Source organism: Rhinolophus hipposideros (assembly GCF_964194185.1).
Source record: "Rhinolophus hipposideros genome assembly, chromosome: 16".
Lineage (NCBI taxonomy): Eukaryota > Metazoa > Chordata > Mammalia > Chiroptera > Rhinolophidae > Rhinolophus > Rhinolophus hipposideros.
Genome location: NC_138062.1, coordinates 51,036,970 through 51,059,953, shown reverse-complemented (window position 1 = coordinate 51,059,953; position 22,984 = coordinate 51,036,970). Strand labels below are relative to the sequence as shown.

Here is a 22,984-nt window from a genome sequence, read left to right as displayed (position 1 = left end):
AGAAAAAGATTGGCCTGAACATGAAATAACAAGCTTTTCTGTGTTCTGCCCACTGAGTTCCTAGTCTCAGCAGGTCTATTCACTATGAAAATATCAAAGGACAGGGCAGGGTAGGACTATGCCTTGGCTTTATGGTGTGATCATTTTTATCATAACACAGCTTTTGGGTAAAAAAAAAAATAGTGCCCACGCTCATTCTGCAGATTTGAATGGACCCAGAAAATATGTGTATCTAAGGGAAAAGGAACAAAGACCAGCTATTTGTCCACCTCTAGCCAAGAGATCTGTTTCGGACCCATAAGGCTTCTTCCCCCAGTCTCACCTCCATCCAGTTGATAAACGTGGCCACATCTTTTCCCACCAGCTTGGTGTAGCCGGCAGACACTGGATAGTGCTGCTGGGCTCGCGACAGCCAATCCACCACAATGACGTTGGAGTCGGGTTCCCTCTTGTACAAGGCAGCCACAAGTTTTGGCACCCAACTTTCATACATTCCTGTCACCTAAAGAGGATGATACAAGCTTTCTTAAAATACTCACCCACAATTTGTCACAGATACATCAGCCCAATACACTGACATTAAATGCAAAACAAAAAACAAAAAACAAAAAAGCACCCCACAAGGAAGCCCATAGGCTCAGACAGGAAAATCAACCACACAGAAGACTGTTTAGAGACTTGTGCCTACTCTTCCTGAGGCAAATTTGAGTATGCCAGAAGACGGGATGTGCTGAGCTCAGGGATGGAGGGCTGCGGTTTACCACACTTCCAAGTTTAAAAGCACATTTTATGAATTCAGTAAAACATCAACATTTTATAATATTAAAAGGAAAGATCAATCTGAACAAGTTAAAATTTTGCAACAGAGCTACAAGCTACTTTAAAAGAAATTCAGTGTCAATACTTTCAATTAGACTAATAAGTGTTTCCCAACAGAATTATTTTGAAGGATGTAAAGGCACCCTTTTCTTTAAAGAGTCACTTTGATACAACATTTGATCTGCTAATGAAAAAAAATAGTTTTAAACATACTAATCTCTCCTAACAGAAAGTAAGTTTGCTTTATCAGAAAGTAAGTTGCTTTATCATTTTCTCTTAGAAAATGATCAGCTTTGGCTCAGACTTTTTCACAGTTCTCTCAAATTCTTCATTATCAGTAGAAATTAATGAGGTTTAATAGTCACATTTCCTAAATTATTATATTGGTCCTGTTTGAGATAAGCAGACTACCAATGGTAATTGTTTGCTTCATGTTAATAAAGGCTCCAAAATTCAAAGTCAAAAGAACTGGGGGGTCCTCAAATTAACTCTACTCATGTAGATTTTCTTTGTTATTTTTTCAATTTTTACTAGGGAATATTGGGGAACAGTATGTTTTTCCAGGACCTATTAGCTCCATGTCAAGTCGTTGTTTACAATCTAGTTGTGGGGGGCACAGCTCACTGGCCCATGTAGGAATCAAACCGGCGACCTTGGTGTTATGAGCACCGCGCTCCAACCACTGAGCAAACCGACCGCCCTATGTAGAATTTTAATTTATGTTTTCAGAGAGGAGAAATTGGACACCTGTGCAAAGATGCACACTTTAAAACAATGGAAATACATTAGAAAATTGCAGATTATAGACTTCCACACCATCCTGCCTTGAGTTTGGACATAGCAACACCCTGATTTGAATCCCCAAATCTACCCACACCTGATATAAGCTGAGAGCAGATCATATCAAAGCCACAGTGAAGTTCAGTCAACTATGTAGTCAACAAAGAAGATTCTGAAACCCATGTTTAAGGCACTTTTTCAGGAGCGATCTATAAAACCTATATTCTTTCAATAGAAAAAAAAAAATAGGAGTCTTGAATTTCCTTACCAAGGGACTTCATTTGGAACTCTGAGCTTATGTAGTGGGTTCTTTCAGATTTATGCTTCCATTTTGTTTTGTCTATTTTCTAGATGAAAACTATCAAAATATGAGGTCTCCCTTCACACCTGGCACTAACAAACTGCAGGGTTTCATCACGTTGCTGTGTTCTGTGGTAGGAACAAGCAGGCCTGAGAATCAGAAGATCTTGGTTCCAGTCCCAGCTCTTGCACTAACTACTTCTGGGGACGCAGACACCACTTTAACCTTACCCACCACCTACAGAAAACAGGGGCTAGACTCCAGTGATCTCAGAGTTTCCCTCCACCTCATAAATTTATTTGTGTGACCATTCTGCTTCCCAATCTACTTGCAGTAATAAGATGCCAACTCTACGGCTATTTCAAGCATGAAGAGAAAACAAAAAAGAAAAGGTACAAATGTGATGTTAGCCCATTAGGAACTTAATCTTCTTTCAACATGTCGCAGTGAGGCTGCTTCATGTCTGGGTGCAGCCTGGGCCTTTGTGGGAACCGGAGGAACGCCCGCCTCGCACAAGACCCTGAGAAATTGGTCCTGCCCTCTTTCTCGTGTATTCGAGGTTGGGGTCTAGCCACTCTGTGCAGCTGCCTCTCAAGAGAGAGTGATTTCTGCAGAAAGCAATGTTAAGCCCTCCTCCTTTCAGTCAGGGGTGACGACCTCCTACATCACAATGACAACCCCGTGCTGAAAGCATGGGTCTGTGAAACCCAAGCAGGTGGCACAGCTCCAGCACAGCTGTGTCTACACTGCCTTCTGTGAGATGTCCTATGCACACTGCATGCTAAGCATTCTTTTGCGTTGTGCCCTATGCATACTGTACGCTAAGCGTTCTTTTGGGTTGCTCATGACAAAGCTGCAGAAGTTCGTCCCTCCCCTTAGTCTTCGGCCCTTGTGCCACTCAGTTTACCTCAGATAAGGCAAGACAATCTTGTTTGCTCTAAGGCCCTATTAGGAGTTTTTCTGCACTAGCAGTGTCTCTGAGTTAGGCGACCTGTCAAAGAGCAAGTAATCCAACTTACTCCTACTGTGACTGATACTAAGTAACCCAAAGGGGTGGGGAGTCCAAGTATCCACCTTCTTCAACTCTGAAAAGATATTATTTTCTAGATTTTTCTTCTGAGATTCCTGAAATCAATACCCATTCTTAAAATCTTTGATTCTCAGACATGTCGCTGAACTGAAGCCCTCTTTGCCACCTGTACCAGACAGACCAACTGAACCAGCCAGGGCGTTCACTGAGATAAGCTGAGGTCAGTTACACAGCATCCTGGATTAGTTATTGAACAGACCAACCAGTTCTGTGCAGTGAAACTCAGTCCCCCAGCCAGAGGCCAAGCCTCTGAACCCAGGCACTCCACATGCCAGGACCACGATGTGAAGAATATAAGTGGGCTTAGTGGACAGTGGGACCAATGATAGGAACGAACATCATCTACTGATACTGGCTTAGTTGTGTCATCTTAGTGTGAGAAAGAAACATGTTTCTAAAAACAAATCCCTCAAGTACAAAATTCTCTCAGGGATAAGACTGAGATATTCAATTTATTCTCGTCCTATAAGGGTTGATTAAGCTTAAACTTTTTTGAAAAGTATTAAAAGCCAAGTTCTAGATACAACCAAAATGTCTCTGAAACCACCAAAGATTAATTTTTCCTATTTAAGTCTCTTAAAATATAGAAAAGATTTGTTAGGAATTTGTGCTTTATCATAAAACATGTAATTTACTATATTAACATGAGTAAATAGATGTATTTTATTAAAATAAATATGCATGTAAATTCTGTTGAAGTTGCCTTCATCTCCATAAAAGTTATAATAATTTTCCTTTATGGTCAGTAAAAGGGCTAGAAGTATATCAACCATTAGCTAATTCATCTCATTAGGATGTAGTATCTATTACCATATTCACAAGCTCTGACATAATGGAAAGGTAATATCTCTTTAACCATCCATTTTACATATGTCCTTTTTAATAAACAATAAAATCTGCTCACTAGAAATTTAAAATATTAAAATACAACTATAGCAGTTAAGTAGGAATTGCATCACATAGAGTGACCATCTGGCAAATTTAGAGAGAACTATTTTAATCATATACTTTAAAATAAAATTAACAACAGTTTCATCGTTTCTAATCATCTTCATGACAGTTACCTGTCTAGCCCTGTTTCATCTCTAGAAAATTTCCCTAAAGTTTACAATTAGAGAATGTTGGAAGGGAAGGGGAGGGATGGCTAGTCCAACCTCTTTGTTTTACAGATCAGTAAACTGAGGCCCAGGGCTGAGAAGTGGCTTGATCCCTATCACCGAACTGGAGGACGGCAAAGCCAGGACTGGAACCAACACCTCCTTACTTCACTCCATCCCTCTCCTTACCCTCACAGTTTGTCTTCCTTACAAAAGGACATTTGGGGATGTGCTGGATGAATCAACATTGTGTCAGGTTTCCACCAGTTCCCCAGAATGATAATCTACATTCTGCTCTGTAGCTGAGCAAAGCCTGGTTTTCCACCTCATAGGCATAGCTGGTTCGTGGGCACCAACCAGGGACCATGGTAAAAGGTCTGAAAGTCGGCACTGTCTGGAGGAAGTACTCATGAACCTGGGATTTTAGGTTCCACAATCTCAGCCCAAGCTAGAATTGCCTTCACTCAATTTTAAAGTAAAGCCATCAGAAAGTTAGCATAAGTATGGGATGTGGAGACCCATCATTGGGTTCCCAACATGGAGGGCAAGTTGGGCAGGATGCCGGGTCCACCCCAATCCACTGCTTCCTAAAGAGCATTTCTTACCGTCCAGCCATGGATCACCACAAATGTTTTGCTGCTGTGGTTGAAGTGGCAGTTAGCCACAGATTCTGTCACTCCAGGAATGAGGTGGCAAGTGTCCTCAGCTGTGTCTTCAGGCGTCCTTAGAGCAAATTTACTTTCAATGTCCATAAAATCATTTCCTCCTATAATTTCTGAGAAGGAAAAATTGAATAGGAAGTTAGCTGGAGGGTTCGTATTTTTGGTGTATTTTTTTTTATTTGCTGGAATGTTATGTTTCAAGTTCATAAGTAGCCACCACCAATACTATTTTTATTTCTAAAATTTAAAAAAAAAATGTGGATTGCAAGAGAATGATTGATCCTCCAGGGGTAACCAAAGTTGACAGAGACAGCCTTAAAATAACTTTGAGTTAAGCAACATTGATCTCTCCTACATCTTCCATCCTCTTCTTCAGTCAGTGTGTGTGTGTATATGTATGTGTGTGTGTGTGAGTAACTCTTATTTGAAATTCCTTAGTTAATTCAATCTTATCTCAAGATACAAGTTGGTCAAGGTCATGCTGCTAATAGTGGAAGAGAGAGTAGGGACCAGAACCCAGGTCTCTCGGTTCCAATTCAAAGCTCATTCTTATGGCGATCACATTATATAGTTCCACGTATTTCATATATCACTTCACCCTCTTTAAATCTCGGATTACATCAAAGGAATGTTTTCCCATAATATGATACAATAAGTCTTATTTGAGGAAAGATTGTTTACTTTTCACCAGCATAATTTTTAAAAATATTAGCAATAAGAAAAGCTAGTGGCATGAAGAAAAAAAATCACTTAGTGAGTTGTTCAGAAATACCTGTGCTATATATGAGCCGTGGTTAACTCTTTCCCCAAATATTTCTTTTCCCACTTACATCTTTACAGTCTTCCACACACTGTGGAGCTTAAAAAACTACCGCAAAGCTGGTTTGGGAAAAAATTCCCTTTGGTTCTTCATAGTTAATCCCAAAATGAATAAGAAGCGAAAGAGAACTTTAGTTTATCTCTCTCCGGACATTAAATCTAAATGTTGATAAATCTTCCCAAGGTATTTGTAGACAGTACATATCGTATCAGAGTGAACACTTAAACTGTATTGCAGATGAAATCGGACTGTTGTACAAAGCAAGCACAGTCAAAAGGAAGCTATATTAAGGAAAATTATTGAACTTTTTGTCAAGTAAAAAAAGTCAAAAAAAACCTATCTATTCATTATAAGAAGGTAATAACTTGTAGATTTTAGATTGCCTTATTTAAAACTTTCAGAAGATAAATAACTGAGGTTGCTTAGAAATACGTCTAATTTCTTATCTAAACGTACTCACTTTTCACAGCTCAAAGGTTGAAAACCTGTAATTTCAAATAACATTGCAAAAGGGAGGCCGAAAATAAATATAAGAATGATATAAGGAAAGACAGGCAGCTGAACCAACCTTATCATATAATTACCTGAGAACTGGCCAATATTTTCCTTTTCAATTATTTTTCAAAATTCCTTAAATAATATTGTGGTTCCTTGCTAAGTGATTTATTATATGCAGCAAGTGGCTCACACACACACACACACACACACACACATCTCTAACACTTAAACATTCTTAAGATAATTTGTTCAAATAAGAGACTGTAGTCAACTATTGATATTTAAAGCTTTTTTTTCATTTTTTCCATATAGTAAAATTAAACTTGAAGTCCACTCATCCATCAAGAATACACTCTGCCTTTCATACTATTTGAAGATGTAGGTCTTCCTTTTTCTTCCTAACTGGAAAGCACACTGGTGGCCTTATTATTTATCTGATAGTGGAAAAAAATATTGTAGATTTTTAATCTGCTTCCACTTTAAATACCCAAGAAGTTCTTTTATTGTTAGAAAATGCTTCAGAAAATTTAAAACTAAATTAGTTTCACCCTCACCTACATCTCTCCACATCAAATAACTCATGCCTCCCTGCAAATGGTCTTATTTTAACATGTTCGATTAGCAGTCTTTTTAAAGCAGGAATAATCTGAGCAACCAGGCAGACAGATCTCACCCACCACCTACTTGCCAAACTGATACTAAGACTCTTGCCTTGCACAACTCCACTCGCTTTTAGTCTATTTTTCCCTAGAATTATACAGCATGGCAGCCCTGGTGGTGATGACGGTTTTGAAATGACTAAGAATATTATTTGTAATTGTTAAGACTAGCTTTGAACATTCTCTCTCTCTCTCTCTCTCTCTCTCTCTCTCTCTCTCTCTCTCTCTCTCTCTCTCTCTCTCCAATCCATAGATCCTGTATCAGATTATCTATACAGCTCATTGAGAGCTCCAGTTTCCTGCAATCAACATTTAATGTTGGGTACATAGCTTGTAAAGAAAAATAATGGGAAATTCATACATTCTCAAGCAAGTTTGTATTTTGAGACTTTTATTTCACTTTCCAAGGAAGTTATTTTTCATTTTAAGTTATAGAAAGCCTAATGAAGCCTTTGACAGGAAAACAGTACCTACTCTATACAGTATGTGATATTTTCAATTCTATGTCAGTTCAATATATGAAATCATAAATGACAGTCTTACCTTCCCTCTGGTGTTCTGATAGGAATTTTCACACTACAGGTGTTTGTAACACCTCAAGGATGTTTCAGCATCCTAAAGACAAATGTGCTTTACAAACCTCCACAGCCCTCAAGCAACTGACGTAGGCTGCATAGAGATAGGGAGACAGATGGATCCTGATTGTGAGTCGGTATGTTAAGTTTTCCCAATATACTCTAGGATTGCTCCTGGCTGGCAAATGAACTAATTTGACTTCATTGTTACTAAGGAAATTATTGTTTCCATACATGGAAATGATATTAGTGACTCTGCATTTATCCTTTTCAGGGGATAAGGACCTCTTCCCAGGTCCCCTTAAAAATTAAAGCCATCTTAGCATAGTAAAAAGAAGAAAAAAAGTAGGGGGTTACCTAAGGTGTATAACTTCCTAAGGTCCTCCATCCTGAATTCAGCTTATCTTATCAGCACCACCACGCCAACCTGACCCCACCTAATATGTCTTTATTAAGCACTAAGGGGAGATTTTGGGGTACCGGGCAAATTACTAGTTAATGCATTTTTTGACTATGTAATCTCTATTTCTAAATAGGTAGCTAAAAATCTAAGTGTGTACCTAAAGACAAGGAATTTATCTTAATGTGGATAATAACAAGGATGAAATTAGGCTGAGAAGTTAAAAGCACTTTAAGGATAAATTTATAGGGGGTATATTATTGATGTTCAAAAAGAAGGAGCACAAAGCATCCCAGAAAAGAAACTCTAAAGGCAGCTCAGCTATCAGATGTATAAGATTGACATTTATAAGACATGAGGTACAAGAGCTCAATTATAATGCAATTATCTTTGAAGTTTCTATTCTCTCTCTGTCTCTCTGTCTCTCTGTCTCTCTGTCTCTCTCTCTGTCTCTCTCTTACACACACACACAGACACACACACACACACACACACACACACACACACACACTTCTAAAGGACTCTATCCTAACTCACATCCTCTCCGAGATGGATGGTCACAGTTATTGATTCAAACAGCTTCTGTAGAATGCCAAGAAACAAGTTGCATAGATGAAAACAAAAAAGCTTGGGGACGGAAAAAAAAATCAGTATTGCTATCTGACTGAACCGATTGGTCTTTTCAGGTATTCCAATGCAGACAATGTTCCTGATTTAGTTAACAAGCAGATTTGCTCTTCATTTTTATGGGGGAAAAGAAGGTTTGTAAAAATAGAAGCAATAAACTGTATAGCCCAATTTTTCCTCCCAGAATAAAGCAAGAAAGGAGGGCTGAGCTAAAAATACACTGCCTAAAAGAAAGTGAAAGTTTTTCACCTAACTCTTCCAATACAGCTGTCAATCACTCCCTCACTGAGCTCTGCTCCATTCCAAGTAGTATCTGCTATTTTGCTGTCATCACCCATCATGTTTAGTTCAGATGTTAGTCTGGAAATTCACTAGGTCCAGTCAAATAGAACCGCAACTACTGAGTACTGACCCATACATTCCATCTCCTAGTTCTTCAAGTTTCCTGATAAGGCCACGCAGAGATTGTGGTGGCTCCAAGAACAAAAAACCTGAGGGCATTGCCTCCTATCCTCATACTCTTCTTACAATGAACTGAGAATAAGTAAAGTCAGAGCCCACAGGAGGGGCCCTCACACCTGTAGCTTTCTGCTATGAAATTCTTACATCTTAAATAAACTTATTTGGAGGAGAAAAGAAGCGGAAAGTTGCTGTGACCGGAAATGCACACTATAAAGAGGGGTTGGGTGGCGTGAGTGTAGGAGGGAAAGATAAGGGATTAATTTCAAGTCTACTTAAAAAATGATTCCTCCTAAAAAAAAAAAAAAAAAAAAAAAAATGATTCCTCCTTTAATACATTTACAGTCGGGAAAAGCTTGTGTTTGTTAAAATCCAATTTAATTCATGACTCACGTAAGTGTCCATTTAAATCAGAGTAAGAATTAGAGGGGTCTATGAGAACTCTGAGTCTGGTCCAAACTCTTCATTTAAGAGTTGAGGAAGCCAAACTCGGAGAGGTGACACAGAGTAGCCCAGGAATTTAGGGTCCTGAACCTCTAAGGGAGCCTAGCAAAAACTTCAACTGTGGATGGCACCTATTTTTGCGTGTTTTACTACACTACGGTGCACTTTTAAAAATAAGAATCTGGAGTTTGTTCCTACCATCTTCTTGGACAGCGTTCAATACTATCCAAGGGGAACATGCCTCCACAAAAGAAGTTGAAGACTTTCTCATTGAAGCCCTGACAGAAACTGATCTGACAGAAAAGGTACTTGTCCTTTTTATCCCATTCAGCTTTCATGCAATCCACATTTTTTTAACCTAACAAAATTGCTCTTTCTCACAACTCGGTACTGCGGTACACTTTCCGCTACAGTAAAAATCACGGACAAACTCGACTACAATTCGAAGCACTGCGACCTTGCCGCCTGAAAGCGCCTCCAAGCGACGCCGCCCTCGCTGCCATTCCACGAAGGGAAAAGAAAATGCTGCCTCCTTGGATGACTTGCTTCAGTTGCCTTTTTATCAAGTTGCCGTTGTCCATTAGCTGAACCAAGGCTCAAGTGAAGCAGGCTGTCCCTATCGTGGGCAGGTCTCGGACGGGGCGCTGGTTCTCCCACCGCCACCCCCCTCCACCTGCCTGCCTGCCCCGCACCCCACACCGCGATTAAACAAATTGGCATCTGGCTTCCAACGCCCCCGGCTCCCGGGCGACGACTGGCGCTCAGCCGCAGCCTCCCCGCGGTGCCCGGAACGGGACTCGGCTCAGAGGACAGGCTGGCCTTAGACAGCCACGCGCAAACCTTGCAACCCCTAGATCGGCGGCCACGTTTTCAAGAGGGTCGCCCCTGCGCTAGATTTTCTGCGCGCTCAGAAGAGCGAGCGTGCGAGCGTGGAAGGTGGTGAACTTCCGGCGCCGGAACCGTGCGGGATGCGCGTCCCCACACCTCCACTCCACGCGTCGCGCGTCCCCCACTCCCATGTGCACACGGAGAGTGAGAGTATCCCGTGCCCCCAGGATGCGGACAGCCCTTCCTCCCGCCGGATTCCTGCTTCTCCCGGACAAGGGGCCGAGCCGCAGCTGCTGCCCAGCCAGGGTCACCTTGGCCTGCGTGCCTTTCATTCCAGTCGGTCACCGCCATCTGGGCCCTTGCTCCCGCCTCCCTCGTCCCGCCCCTCACGCTCCCCCCGTCCCTTCCCGGCCGAGCCCGGGCGCCCGCGAACAGGGCCTCAGCCGGAGCGGAGGGGACAGCGCGGGAACCCGGGACAGAGCGAGAGAGCGGGAACTAGGAGCTGCCCCAGCGACAGCGGAGGGACAAGTCCCTCCCCGTCTCTCAGCGGATCCCGCCCCGAGGACTTTCCGGAGCCGCACTCGGGCTAGAGAAGAGTCCCCGGAGCGCATCTGCACCCGCTTCAGACTTTCTCGTTCGAATCCTCATCATGCGTGGACGTGGCCACTGAGCCGAGTTTACAGCGGGAGCCGAGTCTGCACGCAAAACTTACTGTCGGCGGCGGCCAGCCCTCGGCGGGAGGCGGTCAGACTCAGGAGGCACACGCCCAGAGCCACCAGGAGCAGCGCTTTGCTCCCCATCTCGAAGCGCGTCCCTCTCTGTAGGAGTCTAGGCCACGGGGAGAAGCGCGGACAGATGGATGGACCTCGGAGCCCGAGGCAGGAGTGGGCTGGAGCCGCGGTCCCGCGCCCAGCAAGTCGCCCTTTAGAGCGGAGGGCAGGGCAGCTAGAAGTGGCAGGTTTCCTCGGAGCAGAAGGAATCGAGTCTGACACTGTTTCCACTCCACGGCTACTTATGTGACTGGAAATATGCAAATAAACCTCATCACCTATTGGCTATAAAATCATAAGTTGGGGGGAGGGCCCTAAATTCACTTCCAAATATTTGAGCAAACTGTGCTGAGGATCAACCCTGCCAGCGAGAAGAGGGGGAAAGGGCAGAGAGAAATTGTGCTTTCACTGTGTTTCCTACTTGCTTTTCCTAAGGGGTCTGGCTCGCCAGGCCCCCTGTCCAAGCACCAAACACAGGTTTATATGGTTTTATATTAAACACTCCGCGATCACCAGTTTTCCACGGAGGACAAGTAAAGCTGTTAAACTACATTTGGGATGCTTAAACCCACTCCTCTTTTGATGGACCCTGTTTGGAACTCGCAGGGTTTTTACCCCAAAATTCTCCGGGACAATATCAATTTAGGGATCCACAAACACATGGTTTTCTGCAGCTTGTGCTTGAACAATCTGGTATGTTAACATTGGCAAAATGGATTAGCTGATGTGGTGGAGAAAAGCCTTCTTGCTCTAACTGGTTACTAAGTTTTGCCTCATGCAAATTATACTCAAACCCTTCAAAGAATGCAAGTATAACATTTTATTCTCAGAGGCAGAATATTGAGGTCAAATAATTTAAAACTGCATTGTTATGCAAAGTTAAAGAAGCCAGTCACAAAAGACATGTATTGTATGGTTTGATTCCATTTGTGTAAAATATCCACAAATAGGCAAATTTTATAGACAGAAAGTAGATTGGTGGTTGCCTGGAGCTTGAGAATAAGGTTGGGGGTGGAGAATGGAGAAGTTTGGGGGAATGGTGATGAAAATGTTTTAAATTATGTTATGGCAATGGTTGTACCACTGGGTAAACATACTAAAAAAACATTAACTTGTAGTTTTTCAGTCAGTGAACTTTATGATGTGTAAATTATATCTTAATAAAGCTATTAACACAGATGCATTGAGGTATGTAAGTAAAATAATAAGAATAATGAAATCACGTGGGAAATTGTTTTTTTTGTTGTTTTGTTGTTTTTGTTTTGTTTTGTTTTTTGCCAAAATGCTCAGAATACTATCAAATGTCTTTTTAAGTATAAAGGATTTGTACTAGTCAGAAAGGACAGTTAACTGTATACTCTTCACTTTATATCTGAGAAATAGATTCAAAAATCAAAACCTTCAATTCACTGTCCATATTGGATTATTTCTCTGAACATCTTTAATGCTTCCTTTTACTCATCTCTCTCTCTCTCTCTCTCTCTCTCTCTCGTCTTTCTCTCACACACACACAAACACACACACACACACACACACACACACACATAATCTTCATTTGTATGTTAGAAGGATGAAAGTCCATATGATTTAAACTAGGCTCACATTTAAAGTTTTTCTCAAAAATGAAATACACCTGATAATACCCATATAATTCAAAGTGTGTTATTCTATAGAATAGAGTTCTATTTTTAAGTTAATGATTATATGGCACAACACAATATATTGTCCTGTATTATTGTCTTGCAATTATTGAACAATATGTTGTGCACATTCATCCCACAGAGCATGTGGAGGAATTTTGAAACCTGCCAAGAATTAATCCCCTCATAAGAACTTTAAAAGTGGCAAAACAGACCATGCAGGTGATGAGTAACTATGCTGTGACAGTCCTCCAAAAATTATATAGTAAAGCCTAATTTAAAAAAATGACACGAGGTGAGTACAATTGTGTGTGGTCAAGGTATAAATGACATATAAACAAAAGTGCAAAATGCCTACTATCTTATATAAAATACTCATGCAGTCTATTTTCACACATTAATTTTTTTTAAAAATCATTTGCTAAGACAACCAAACCATCAGCACTTCTGTGCCTTTCAGAGAACTGCAAGAAGATTGCTAAAGGGAAGTCTGCAATCTGTTTAAAATGATTTCTCAGGTTAACAGATAACAAATTCAAAGCAATCAAGAGTTAGAGTAATTCTTCATATATATGAATATGAAATATACACATGAAACCGGTTTTGGCATGGCCCCTAGTGTTACACTGCATGTGCATTCGAATTGCAGAGATTTCCAGGAAGAATTAACTCACAGCAGCTCAGCCTGTTTGAAAAAGCAGATGGATTGGCTCCAATGCGAGGGCAGGTGGTGGGCCGGTGGGTGTGGCGGCAGTGCGCTCTCCTGATTGGCTTTTCTCGGAGAGATCAGATGCCTGCGTTCTCGTGCAGAGGCTCACATGACCTCCAAGTCCAGACTGCATGTGCCTTAGTCTGGCGCCTCATCCAAGCTTCAGCAAGGTTATTTGATCACCCACACCGTGAGGTATGACGGGTTCCGTAATTGACATTTCCTTTGTGACAGACTTAAAAAGTTTCAGTTTAAAAGAAGCTAAGCTTTTTATAGATGTTCAACAAACCGGTACTCATGACAGGACGCCTGCTCCTCGTATGAGTTTAAAATGATGTAAGGAGAAAGTTAATTGTGTATACCTAAAGAAAGAGCCAGAAACTCCAGAACTCCAAATGTAGGGAAACTCTCTCTCTGTTTCTCTTCCTTTCTATCTATCATCTCTTTCTATCATCTATCTATCCTCTATCATCTATCTAAGTATCTATCTATCATTTAGATTGAGGGCCTGCTATTTGCACACACTGGGCACTTTTCAATCCTTTCTGTATGTAATCATTACAAAAACACGGTGAGCTTAATAATATTCCCATTGTACAGAGGAGGGAAGATAAAATTCAAGGAAGATTAAATAACAGTAACCACAAATCATACACTGTTTTTTTCTTTAGTGATCCCAAAAAAGAAGGAAAATGTATTTGATGTGTTATGTTACAATGTTGCTGTAATTGCAAACCGGAAAAGCCTGGGAAGCAGATGTGTTTTGTACATGCAGAGCTATGATGAAATGCCTGCGCTCTAAAAGAGCATCAGTACTGAAATGGATCTGGTGTCTATCGCAAAAATTATGTTTAATGTAGAAAAAAAGCATGACTGATACAAATGAAATTTACAAATACAAAATCATAAATATAAAAAGGTTTTAAAAATCTTTTGACTTTTAATACGAAAAAAACAAAACCAAGATGTTTACTAAAAATTGCCATAGAAGACTTTTCCACTGCTACCCACTCATATCCTGGCCTTAAACTGTAAACAAGGAGGAGCGCCAGCTGTGTCTGGTTGGAGATCGGATGTGACAGGGTGGGGATGAGGATGAGGTCATAGCAATAGGAGCTGCCCTACTGGGTAGCTAAGTGGAGCTATTGATCTTGCAGGCCTCTTCTTTGATTCTTTCCCCAACAAAGCTAAATTGAAAAAATTCCAACTAGCAGTTCAAGGGACAATTAAACTCAGATGGAATATAGTTCTCCATTGGTAAAGTTGGGTGTCATATTCTGGAAAAGTTAAAGTACAAATAAATATTGTATTTAGCCAATTTGTTACTGTCTCCTTCCTTCACCTGATTTGCTTTGGGGGTGAAAGAATTGTGGGGTGTGGAGAGAACTGCTTCAAATAATAAACGTGTGTTGTTAAATAATCCAGACATATTTTAAGGATTTTGGTTTTCTTGATTTGGGGATATTCATTCCCTCCCCTCTTCCAAACACAAAAGAAACAAAAAAAACAAAGAGAAAGAAGGAAATCATATCTTAATATCAGAATTAAAAGATTTGTCTAAATAAAATGAAGAGAAATAAAAGATATGCAAATTTTTTTAAGTGAATTGAAAAAAAATAGTGTATTGCAATGGCCTGTCGTGGAACAAGGCATTATGGAAAGGGGAACACATCAGAACATACCAGAGAGACAGATGCTGTCACAGAGGAGATACAACAGGCCAAGGGGGAGAAGGATTCCCGCCTTTCCTAGAAGACAGCTAATACAAACTAAAAAGAATGTCCCACAGATAACCTGGATTTATAATCCATGTTTATTTATAAGTAGCTTTTTTCTCCTTCCCCCACCAGAAAAACTTAAAAACTTAAGTTCAGGTAGGAAATCAAAGGAGACTTTCTATGAGACCTAGTTAATAACTTTACTATGCAAGACCACGAATGTTTTTTGCTGAGGGCTTTATGTTCTGAGATAACTTCAGACAAATCATCAAAGCCCTAGACTGACAGGAGTGGACCTGACTCCTCACAGACATGTTTGAAGTGCCCCCTGCTGTCTTCTTAGGGACACTGTAACATCTCAAAAAAAAAAAAAGTATTTTAAGGGGCTTGCAACAATTGACTGGAGTAATCATTAAGCTCTTGTATTGTTATTGGAACTTTTCTTGTTTCTTTTGTTAAATTATTTATAACAATGAAGGAAGGTATTGCTCTTCTCACTGCTGTGGTACTTCCCACAGCATCAGACTGAGAAGTCAGGTGGTTCTCAGTCAATAGTTGTTAGGTGAGTTAATAACCCTGAGTAAAAGATGATCCAGTGCCTGCGAGAAAGCAGGATATTATTTTATTTTAAATTTCCACTAGATTTAGTAATTATGAAACTTGAAGACACACCACACACACACACACACACCCTCCTTCCCATGATCTAGTCTACTTGGACCAAATCTATCCAGTTAGGGAAATGGAGGACAACTTCATTTGACTGGGGTTTTCTGCTGGCCTCATATACTTCTCTTCTTCCTTTTAATTGAATTTGTCGTTATAAAAGCAATATATTCTTGACCAAAATAAAACCACAAAAGACAAAATTTCAAGCAGTACAAAATTGTGTGCAAACATAAGTCTTTCTCTGACTGCAGACTTCCAATGCTCTAATCTCTCTCCAGAAGCAACTAGTTCCCTTTCTTGTGTATCTTTCTAGAAAAGTCTATCTGCATTTACAAGCATAAATGTGTTTGTAAATGTATGCATGTGTGTATATTCATCCACATATTCACAGCTTATTTTTTACAGTAATGTCAGCATATTGTAAGCACTGTTCTGAAATTTATTTTTTCACCTAATAATGTGCCTTAGAGATGAGATCATGTAGTAGGGCCCCTTTGTTTCTTTCTTTTTATGATCATGTAAGATTTACGTCTATGGTTATACCATCATTTATTAAACTAGACACCTATTAATAGTTGTTTAGTTCTTTTGATAATATAAACCACGTTATAATAAACAAAGACAAATTCTTTGAAGTTATTCAGTCAAAAAGTATAAATATCTATCATTTATCATTTTAATAGTAAATCCACTGGGTCCTCTAATGAAACTGCATAAATTTACATTTCTACCTACAGTGTAGAAGAGTTCATTGATTGTGGACATTCTAAACTATTTAGTGTCTACCAACCTGGAAAGTGAAAAATGGTCTCATTTTAATTTTCATTTTAAATAATAGTAGCTAACTCTCATGTAGCACTTGCTATGTGCCAGGCATTCATTATTCTTAGAACTTGACATATATGACTGATGTAATATAAAAACAGCTTTATTAAGATACAACTTACATATCACACAAAACATCCATTTAAGGTACAATTAAATTGCTTTTAGTATGTTCACAGAGCTGTGTAAACATGACCAATTTTAGAACACTTTAATTACACCCAAAAAAGCTCTGTACCTTTTAGCTGTCACCCCATCACCCCCACCCCCAGCTCTGAGCTACTGTCTGTTTCTATAGATTTACCTATTCTAGACATTTTGTGTACATGGAATCATATAATATGTGGTTTTTCTGACTGTTTTTTTTTTGCACTTAGCATAATGTTTTCAAGGTTCATCCATGAGTTGAAGCATGAGTCAGTGCATTCCTTCTTATTGTCAAATAATATTCCACTGTATGGATACAACACATTTTATCTATCCATTTATCAGTAGATGTATATCTGGGTTGTTATCACTTTTTGGCTACTGTGAATAATGCTGCTATGAACATTTGTGTACAAGTTTTTGGGTGGACAATATATTTTTAATTCTCTTGGGTATATATAGAGGAATAGAATTGCTGGATCATGTAGTAATTATGTTTAAGTCTTTGAGGAACTACCAGATTTTAAGCACCTCTTTCTTCATAGTTTCCCAGATTTCCCTCTGAGAGTTTGTCACCGTCTTTTTCTGTTGCAAATTAGTGTTCATTTTTTGATTGTTATAATAGGATATTTTTTGCTGTCTGTCTATTGCATGAGATTGTGGCCTCACAAAGTTGAGAATGAAATCCATTCATAGCCTCTGTCTCCTTAGCACCAAACACAGAGCTGGGTATCAAAGTAGGTACTCAAATATCTATGCAAACAAATGATTGAATAGCGGAAGGAAGGAAGGATGGAAGAAAGGAAAAAGGAAGGAAGGAAGAGTTTAAAAGGTGAAAATCAGTATATACTGTAAAGTATTTACATTTATCTCAAAACTTATTTTCTACTTTCCTTGGCAAAATTGTTAAATAAAAGAGCCAGAATTAAAAGGATAAACTGAAATCTTTGAAGTCTTAAAGAAGTGTATGTATGAATGAGCATAACAGTGTGGCTCTATTCACAAAGGAAGTGAAGACAAATGCCAGAAGTCAGAACCAAATGAGAAGGATCAGATCTGAGTTGTATTGTCCTAAACAACTGTGATTATATGGCAGTGTTTTTACTTTTATTACATAACTTTGATATGGTATAGCAACTGATAAATTTTATAGGCAATGTTTTTCTCTTACTTGAATTAATATTTTAGTGTAAAACTAATTGCCATTTTGGTAATTTTTTTGTCATCAGTGATAAAGTTACAGTACTATTTTATCAAAAACTTACATACATGTTGTCCAGTGCCGATTCCAATACCTTTCATTCAAGATATTTAAACAGTCTAATAATAATACAATGTATCACATAGGAGCAGATTTCACAGTTGTAAAGGCTAAAGCATCATACTCAGAATTGAGAATTTGCCTCGACCTGGCCTGATTCTCAAAGAACCCTACAGGAAAATCAGCACACCAACTGATCTTCAAAATTATTTCTAAAAGCTCTACTCTCTGACTTCACGTGTCAATCACCATGTTTCCTCTCACTACACAGGGATTTGATTGACCCTTGTCCAAAATTCTACATAGCCATGTGAAGCCTGCTGCATGTACCCTACCCTAGATGCACTCCTTGGACCATTTCAAGCTACAAAAGTTCAATCCAGCTGACTTATTACCTAATAGCAATGTAAGAGGAATGCAAATCTGCCAAGACCTTGAGTCTACATTATCAAGGGCTTTCTCTGGAGGCCTTGAACCCAATTTGTCTGCTTGGCTGCCTGGGAGAAAACAGACAATCCATCGGTTCAGTCCTGCCTGAATAAGAAAAGCATTTCTGTCTCAGACTTCAGTTCTAGCAGCTTTACTGAGGAGTTCCAAGGAAAGCAAATCTCCTTAGAACTTGACAGAGAAGAAGGTAGAGAATAGGCAGCAAGGTCCACAATGAAAGGGAAGGAGACCACAAAAGATGTAACTCTGTACCTATTCCTGTTTGCTAGGACCCTGGTCCCAGGGATCATTTTGGCATCGCCGTCTCACGTACCCCGAGATGGAATGTTTTGTTCACTCAAGCCCTGCAAATCCCTCTCTGTAATGTGCTGAAGCTGGCTTATATCAGCTTGCTAAAGCTGATTGTTAAATCTGTAGGAGTTTTGCAAGCAAGTTGATGGCACTTGTAGCTTGAAATGAGCCACCGAGGGACTGTTTACACCATGGAAATTGGCAAACAGTACCAAGGGAGCTGGCTGTCAAACATTTACTAGCGAACCACTTGTTCCTACCCTATAAACGCCTCCATATAAATCAACGGTTCTCAACTAAAAATGATTTGGGCCTGCGGGAAATGTCTGGAGACATTTTTGTTTGTCCTACTTGGGGGGGGGGGGGGAGGTTGCTATTGCCATCTAGTAGGTAGAAGCCAGCAATGCTGCTAAACATCGTACTACAAACCCACGTAACAAAGAATTCTCCAGCGCCAAATGTCAGCAGTGCTGAGATTGAGACTCCTTGGTGTGAACCTTGAGAAAGTAGAGCTTCCTGATGGGATGCGCTCATTAAGACCAAAATAGATTCACAGTAATGGCTAGGATATTCCTGTAATCATTCTCGCCTTGTCCATTAAAAGGTTTCACATGGTCACCTTCAACCATCGCTAATGCTCATGTATTAAAAATTAACTTTGCAGGCACTTCACACATGAACCCTTGCTACCTCTTCTGCATCGGTCATATCTACTCAGAGTGCAGTCCTGCCCACCCCCCAAGGACCTGTATCTCATGCCTCTTTCATCCTATTTTGGTGACATTCTGCTACCTGCAACCAACCCCTATCCAACTATCTTAAGAACAAAACAAAACAGATTTATTGAGATATAACTCACATATCATACAATTCACCCATTTAAAGTATACAATTCAATGGCTTTTAGCATATTCACAGAGTTCTGCAACCATCACCACAATAAATTTTATAGCACTTTCATCACCTCAAAAATAAACCCCTGGCCAGCCTGGTGGCTCAGGCTGTTGGAGCTCCATACTCCTAAATCCAAAGGCTGCCGGTTCAATTCCCACATGGGCCAGTGGGCTCTCAACCACAAGGCTGCCCGTTCAACTCCTCGAGTCCCCCAAGGGATGGTGGGCTCCGCCCCCTGAAATTAAGATTGAACAGGGCACCTTGAGCTGAGCTGCCTCCCGGATGGCTCAGTTGGTTGGAGCGCGGCTCTCAACCACAAGATTGCCAGTTCGATTCCTCGACTCCCGCAAGGGATGGTGGGCTGTACCCTCTGCAACTAGCAACAGCAACTGGACCTGGAGCTGAGCTGCGCCCTCCACAACTAAGACTGAAAGGACAACAACTTGAAGCTGAACGGCACCCTCCACAACTAAGATTGAAAGGACAACTTGACTTGGAAAAAAAAAAGGCCTGGAAGTACACACTGTTCCCCAGTAAAGTCCTGTTCCCCTTCCCCAATAAAAATCTTTAAAAAAAAAAAAAAGTATTTAAAAAAAAAGAAATAAAAACATGTAATAAAAGTACAGACCAAAAGATGATCCAGACATTGATGTTAACAGATAAGAAACTTTAAAGCACCTATCATAACTAGGTTAAAGAGAACAATGTGGCAAGATGTATGAAAATGATGAATGATGAAGAATTTTAACTGAGGACTGTAAACTATAAACAATCAAATGTACATTTTAGAACTTAAAATAAAATGTATAAAATCAAGAACTCATTTGGGGGTGGCCAGTTAGCTCAGTTGGTTAGAGCGTGGTGCTCTTAACAAGGTTGCCGGTTCATCCCCGCATGGGCCACTGTGAGCTGTACCCTCCACAACTAGATTGAAACAATTACTTGACTTAGAGCTGATGGGTCCTGGAAAAACACTCTTAAAATAAAGTTTTAAAAATAATAAAAAACAGTATTAAAAAAAGAACTCATTGGACAAATTTAACAGCAGCTCAGATATAGCAGATGATAGAATTAGAGAATTTTGACACAGAACAATAGAAAATACCAAAGCTGAAGCACAGAGAGAAAAAAATAACAGATCAGATTATAAAATATATGTGTTTATATAGCCTGGTGAGCCAAGTATGGCTTTTACATTTAAAAGAAGAAGAATGGCAAACTATTATTATTACATCTAATTGTATTGAGGTATAATTAATAAATAAAATTGTATAGTCTTAAGGTGTACAATGTGATATTTTGATATACGTTGTGAAATAATTATCTACAATGTGTTATTGTACAAATCAGTGAGTTGAGGATGGTTTCAAATTTTTAAATAGTTGCAAGGAAGCAAACAAATAAGAACATATGATAGAGATTGTATGTGACCCGCCAACATCTGAAATATTTATTATCGGCCCTTTCAAAATGAATTTGCTGACTTTGAATTAAATTCTCCACTTCAGGTACTTGCTATGAAGGAAAAGACAATTAAATCATACAAAAAGGAGCTTCAAACAACAAAAATTGCTCAAGTTTTAGATAATATGTTAAACTCCATTTAATCCTAGTGTTTTTAATTTTCTCTCTTTTAATTCTTACCTTATATCTGCTTGACTAATAGGTTTCTGGAAGGTAATAGCACTCCATTATTTTTCTAGTTAATTTCTTAGAATCCTTTTATTTCTGTTTTACTCTGAACTTTTTTTAATCATAATGAATTTGATAGAGTTCATTACTATTTATTCTAGATAATAGTTAAAACAGTTGTTTCTTTCAAATAAAGGATGTGACAGTTGTCTTCACCCAATTAGATAGTTTTATCTTTTTTCCCCCATTGAGCTTGTACACAGAATGAATACAAAGGCAGCCAATACTCACATTGTACTCAGTACGTGACTTTGAAAAATAATATGTATCAACCACCTACAAGTAACCAGAATGTACTTCAACTTTGAATAAATCTTTTATGCTTAGCCATGTGTCACGTTGAAAGCGTCTGGGAGTAGGAACCACTATGATTGCTTATCAAGGCTACTTGTCTGACTAAATAACAAAAAGAAAGCAAGAAGTGAAGCAAGAAAGAAAGATGGTATAAATAAATGAATGGATGAAAAGACAAAGGTAAGTGCTGTTTGACCCTTAGACAGAGGGGTGGGATTTACATTTTAAGTGTGGAAATATTGATTAAATGTACAGGACCCAGCTTATCTGCCACTCCAGATTCATATGTTTTCACCTATATCTTTCCACCTCTGTGTCCCCAGCTTCACTCATTTGTCCTTTTTTTTTTGGCCAAAGCAGTCCTTGAAATGGCTCAAGCTGTTGTTGTGATAAAACTACTGACAAGAAGAGTTCACATACTTGTGTTCTGGGTAGTTGGAAATCCCAGTAGGTTCATGGAGGGACCAGGTAACACAACCAGAAGCGTGGAGGACCTAATGTGCTGTTGGGAAGACTTTGACTAATGGGAGAGGAAAATGGGAAGAAACCTGCTGATAAATTGTTAATTTCCCCCCCTCCCCCCCACGGACTGGCTCTTCCTAGATGCAGTCGTTTTATATCATTATCAGGAGATATCCTGCAAGACCAACAAACTGATTTGGCCATTTCTATAATGTACCCATCGTATTTGCTTTTCCTTCTTCCCTGTCACCTCCCAATAAAGAAATAGCACAGAAGCCTTTGTCTCAAGCATTGTCTTATAGGGAACCCAAGCTAAATCATCAGGGAATTAATTTATAAATCTGTCTCCATAGCTACAGAGGTTAGTAGTTTCATATTCATTTAGCAAAGGATGAAACAAGAAAATTTTATGTCCTAGGTTTCCTACTCCCTAAATATCAACTATTAGCAGAAATAAAATTTTTGAGACTTGAATCACCTTTCTGGTCTACTTTTAATAATGCAGAGGATTATTAAAAAGCATTGTTTGTGATAAATTATTATATTTATTTATTGTCTCATGAGGGAAGTCCTCTGCATTTTATATGAGACGAAGACTCTTACCCCTCAATAGCTGTATTTAGAACCGTATTTTTTCACTGAATATCCTGAATTTCTAAGAGGGCAACTCCACTGTTGGGTGATAACCAGGATCAATAATTTTCCTCCAGTTTAGGTACAGATCCAACCGAAGTAAAGAATCTTTACAAGAAGTTTGTATCATTCTACAGAAGCAAGAGGGAGAGGAGTAATGAGGGTCAAAGAATGGATGTTTAAGTAAGGTGATGATCTACCCTGAATCTTTCGTTGTTTAAAAAAAACTGTGTAGCAGAAGCAGTAAAAGAATAACAGAGGGGCACAAGATGAGAAAATGCACATGATTTTGTTCTTTTTAGACTAGCTTTCACATATAAACTTAATTAGTAGAAGTTCAGTATGAAATAGCTATCCAAAAGGATCTGTTTTATGTCAGTGAAAGAAGTTGAGGTAAGAAGTTAGAAATGAGAATGCCTGATACCTACAGTAGCAGCAATACTAAGTAGCATCCACCTCTGAGAACAGTATAA

At 39.5% G+C, this 22,984-nt stretch overlaps 1 protein-coding gene across 6 annotated transcripts in view; it reads right to left on the bottom strand.

Annotated features, from left to right (window-relative positions):
* The window catches only part of LPL (lipoprotein lipase), a gene marked incomplete at its 3' end in the record, with an annotated part of 83,272 nt that overhangs the window by 13,126 nt on the left and 47,162 nt on the right, over positions 1–22,984 (bottom strand). Inside the window, exons 1-3 of one of the 6 annotated variants that reach the window (XM_081077423.1) lie at positions 10,772–11,266; positions 4,693–4,862; positions 323–502 (exon numbers count right to left, since the gene is read on the bottom strand). In XM_081077423.1, the coding sequence (XP_080933549.1) occupies positions 323–502; positions 4,693–4,862; positions 10,772–10,859 (438 nt within the window). In that variant the 5' untranslated portion in view covers positions 10,860–11,266. Of the gene's footprint in view, positions 1–322; positions 503–4,692; positions 4,863–10,071; positions 10,446–10,771; positions 11,267–22,984 lie in introns of those variants that run through there. The other 5 variants (XM_081077422.1, XM_081077424.1, XM_081077426.1 and 2 more) reach the window with 5 other exon arrangements.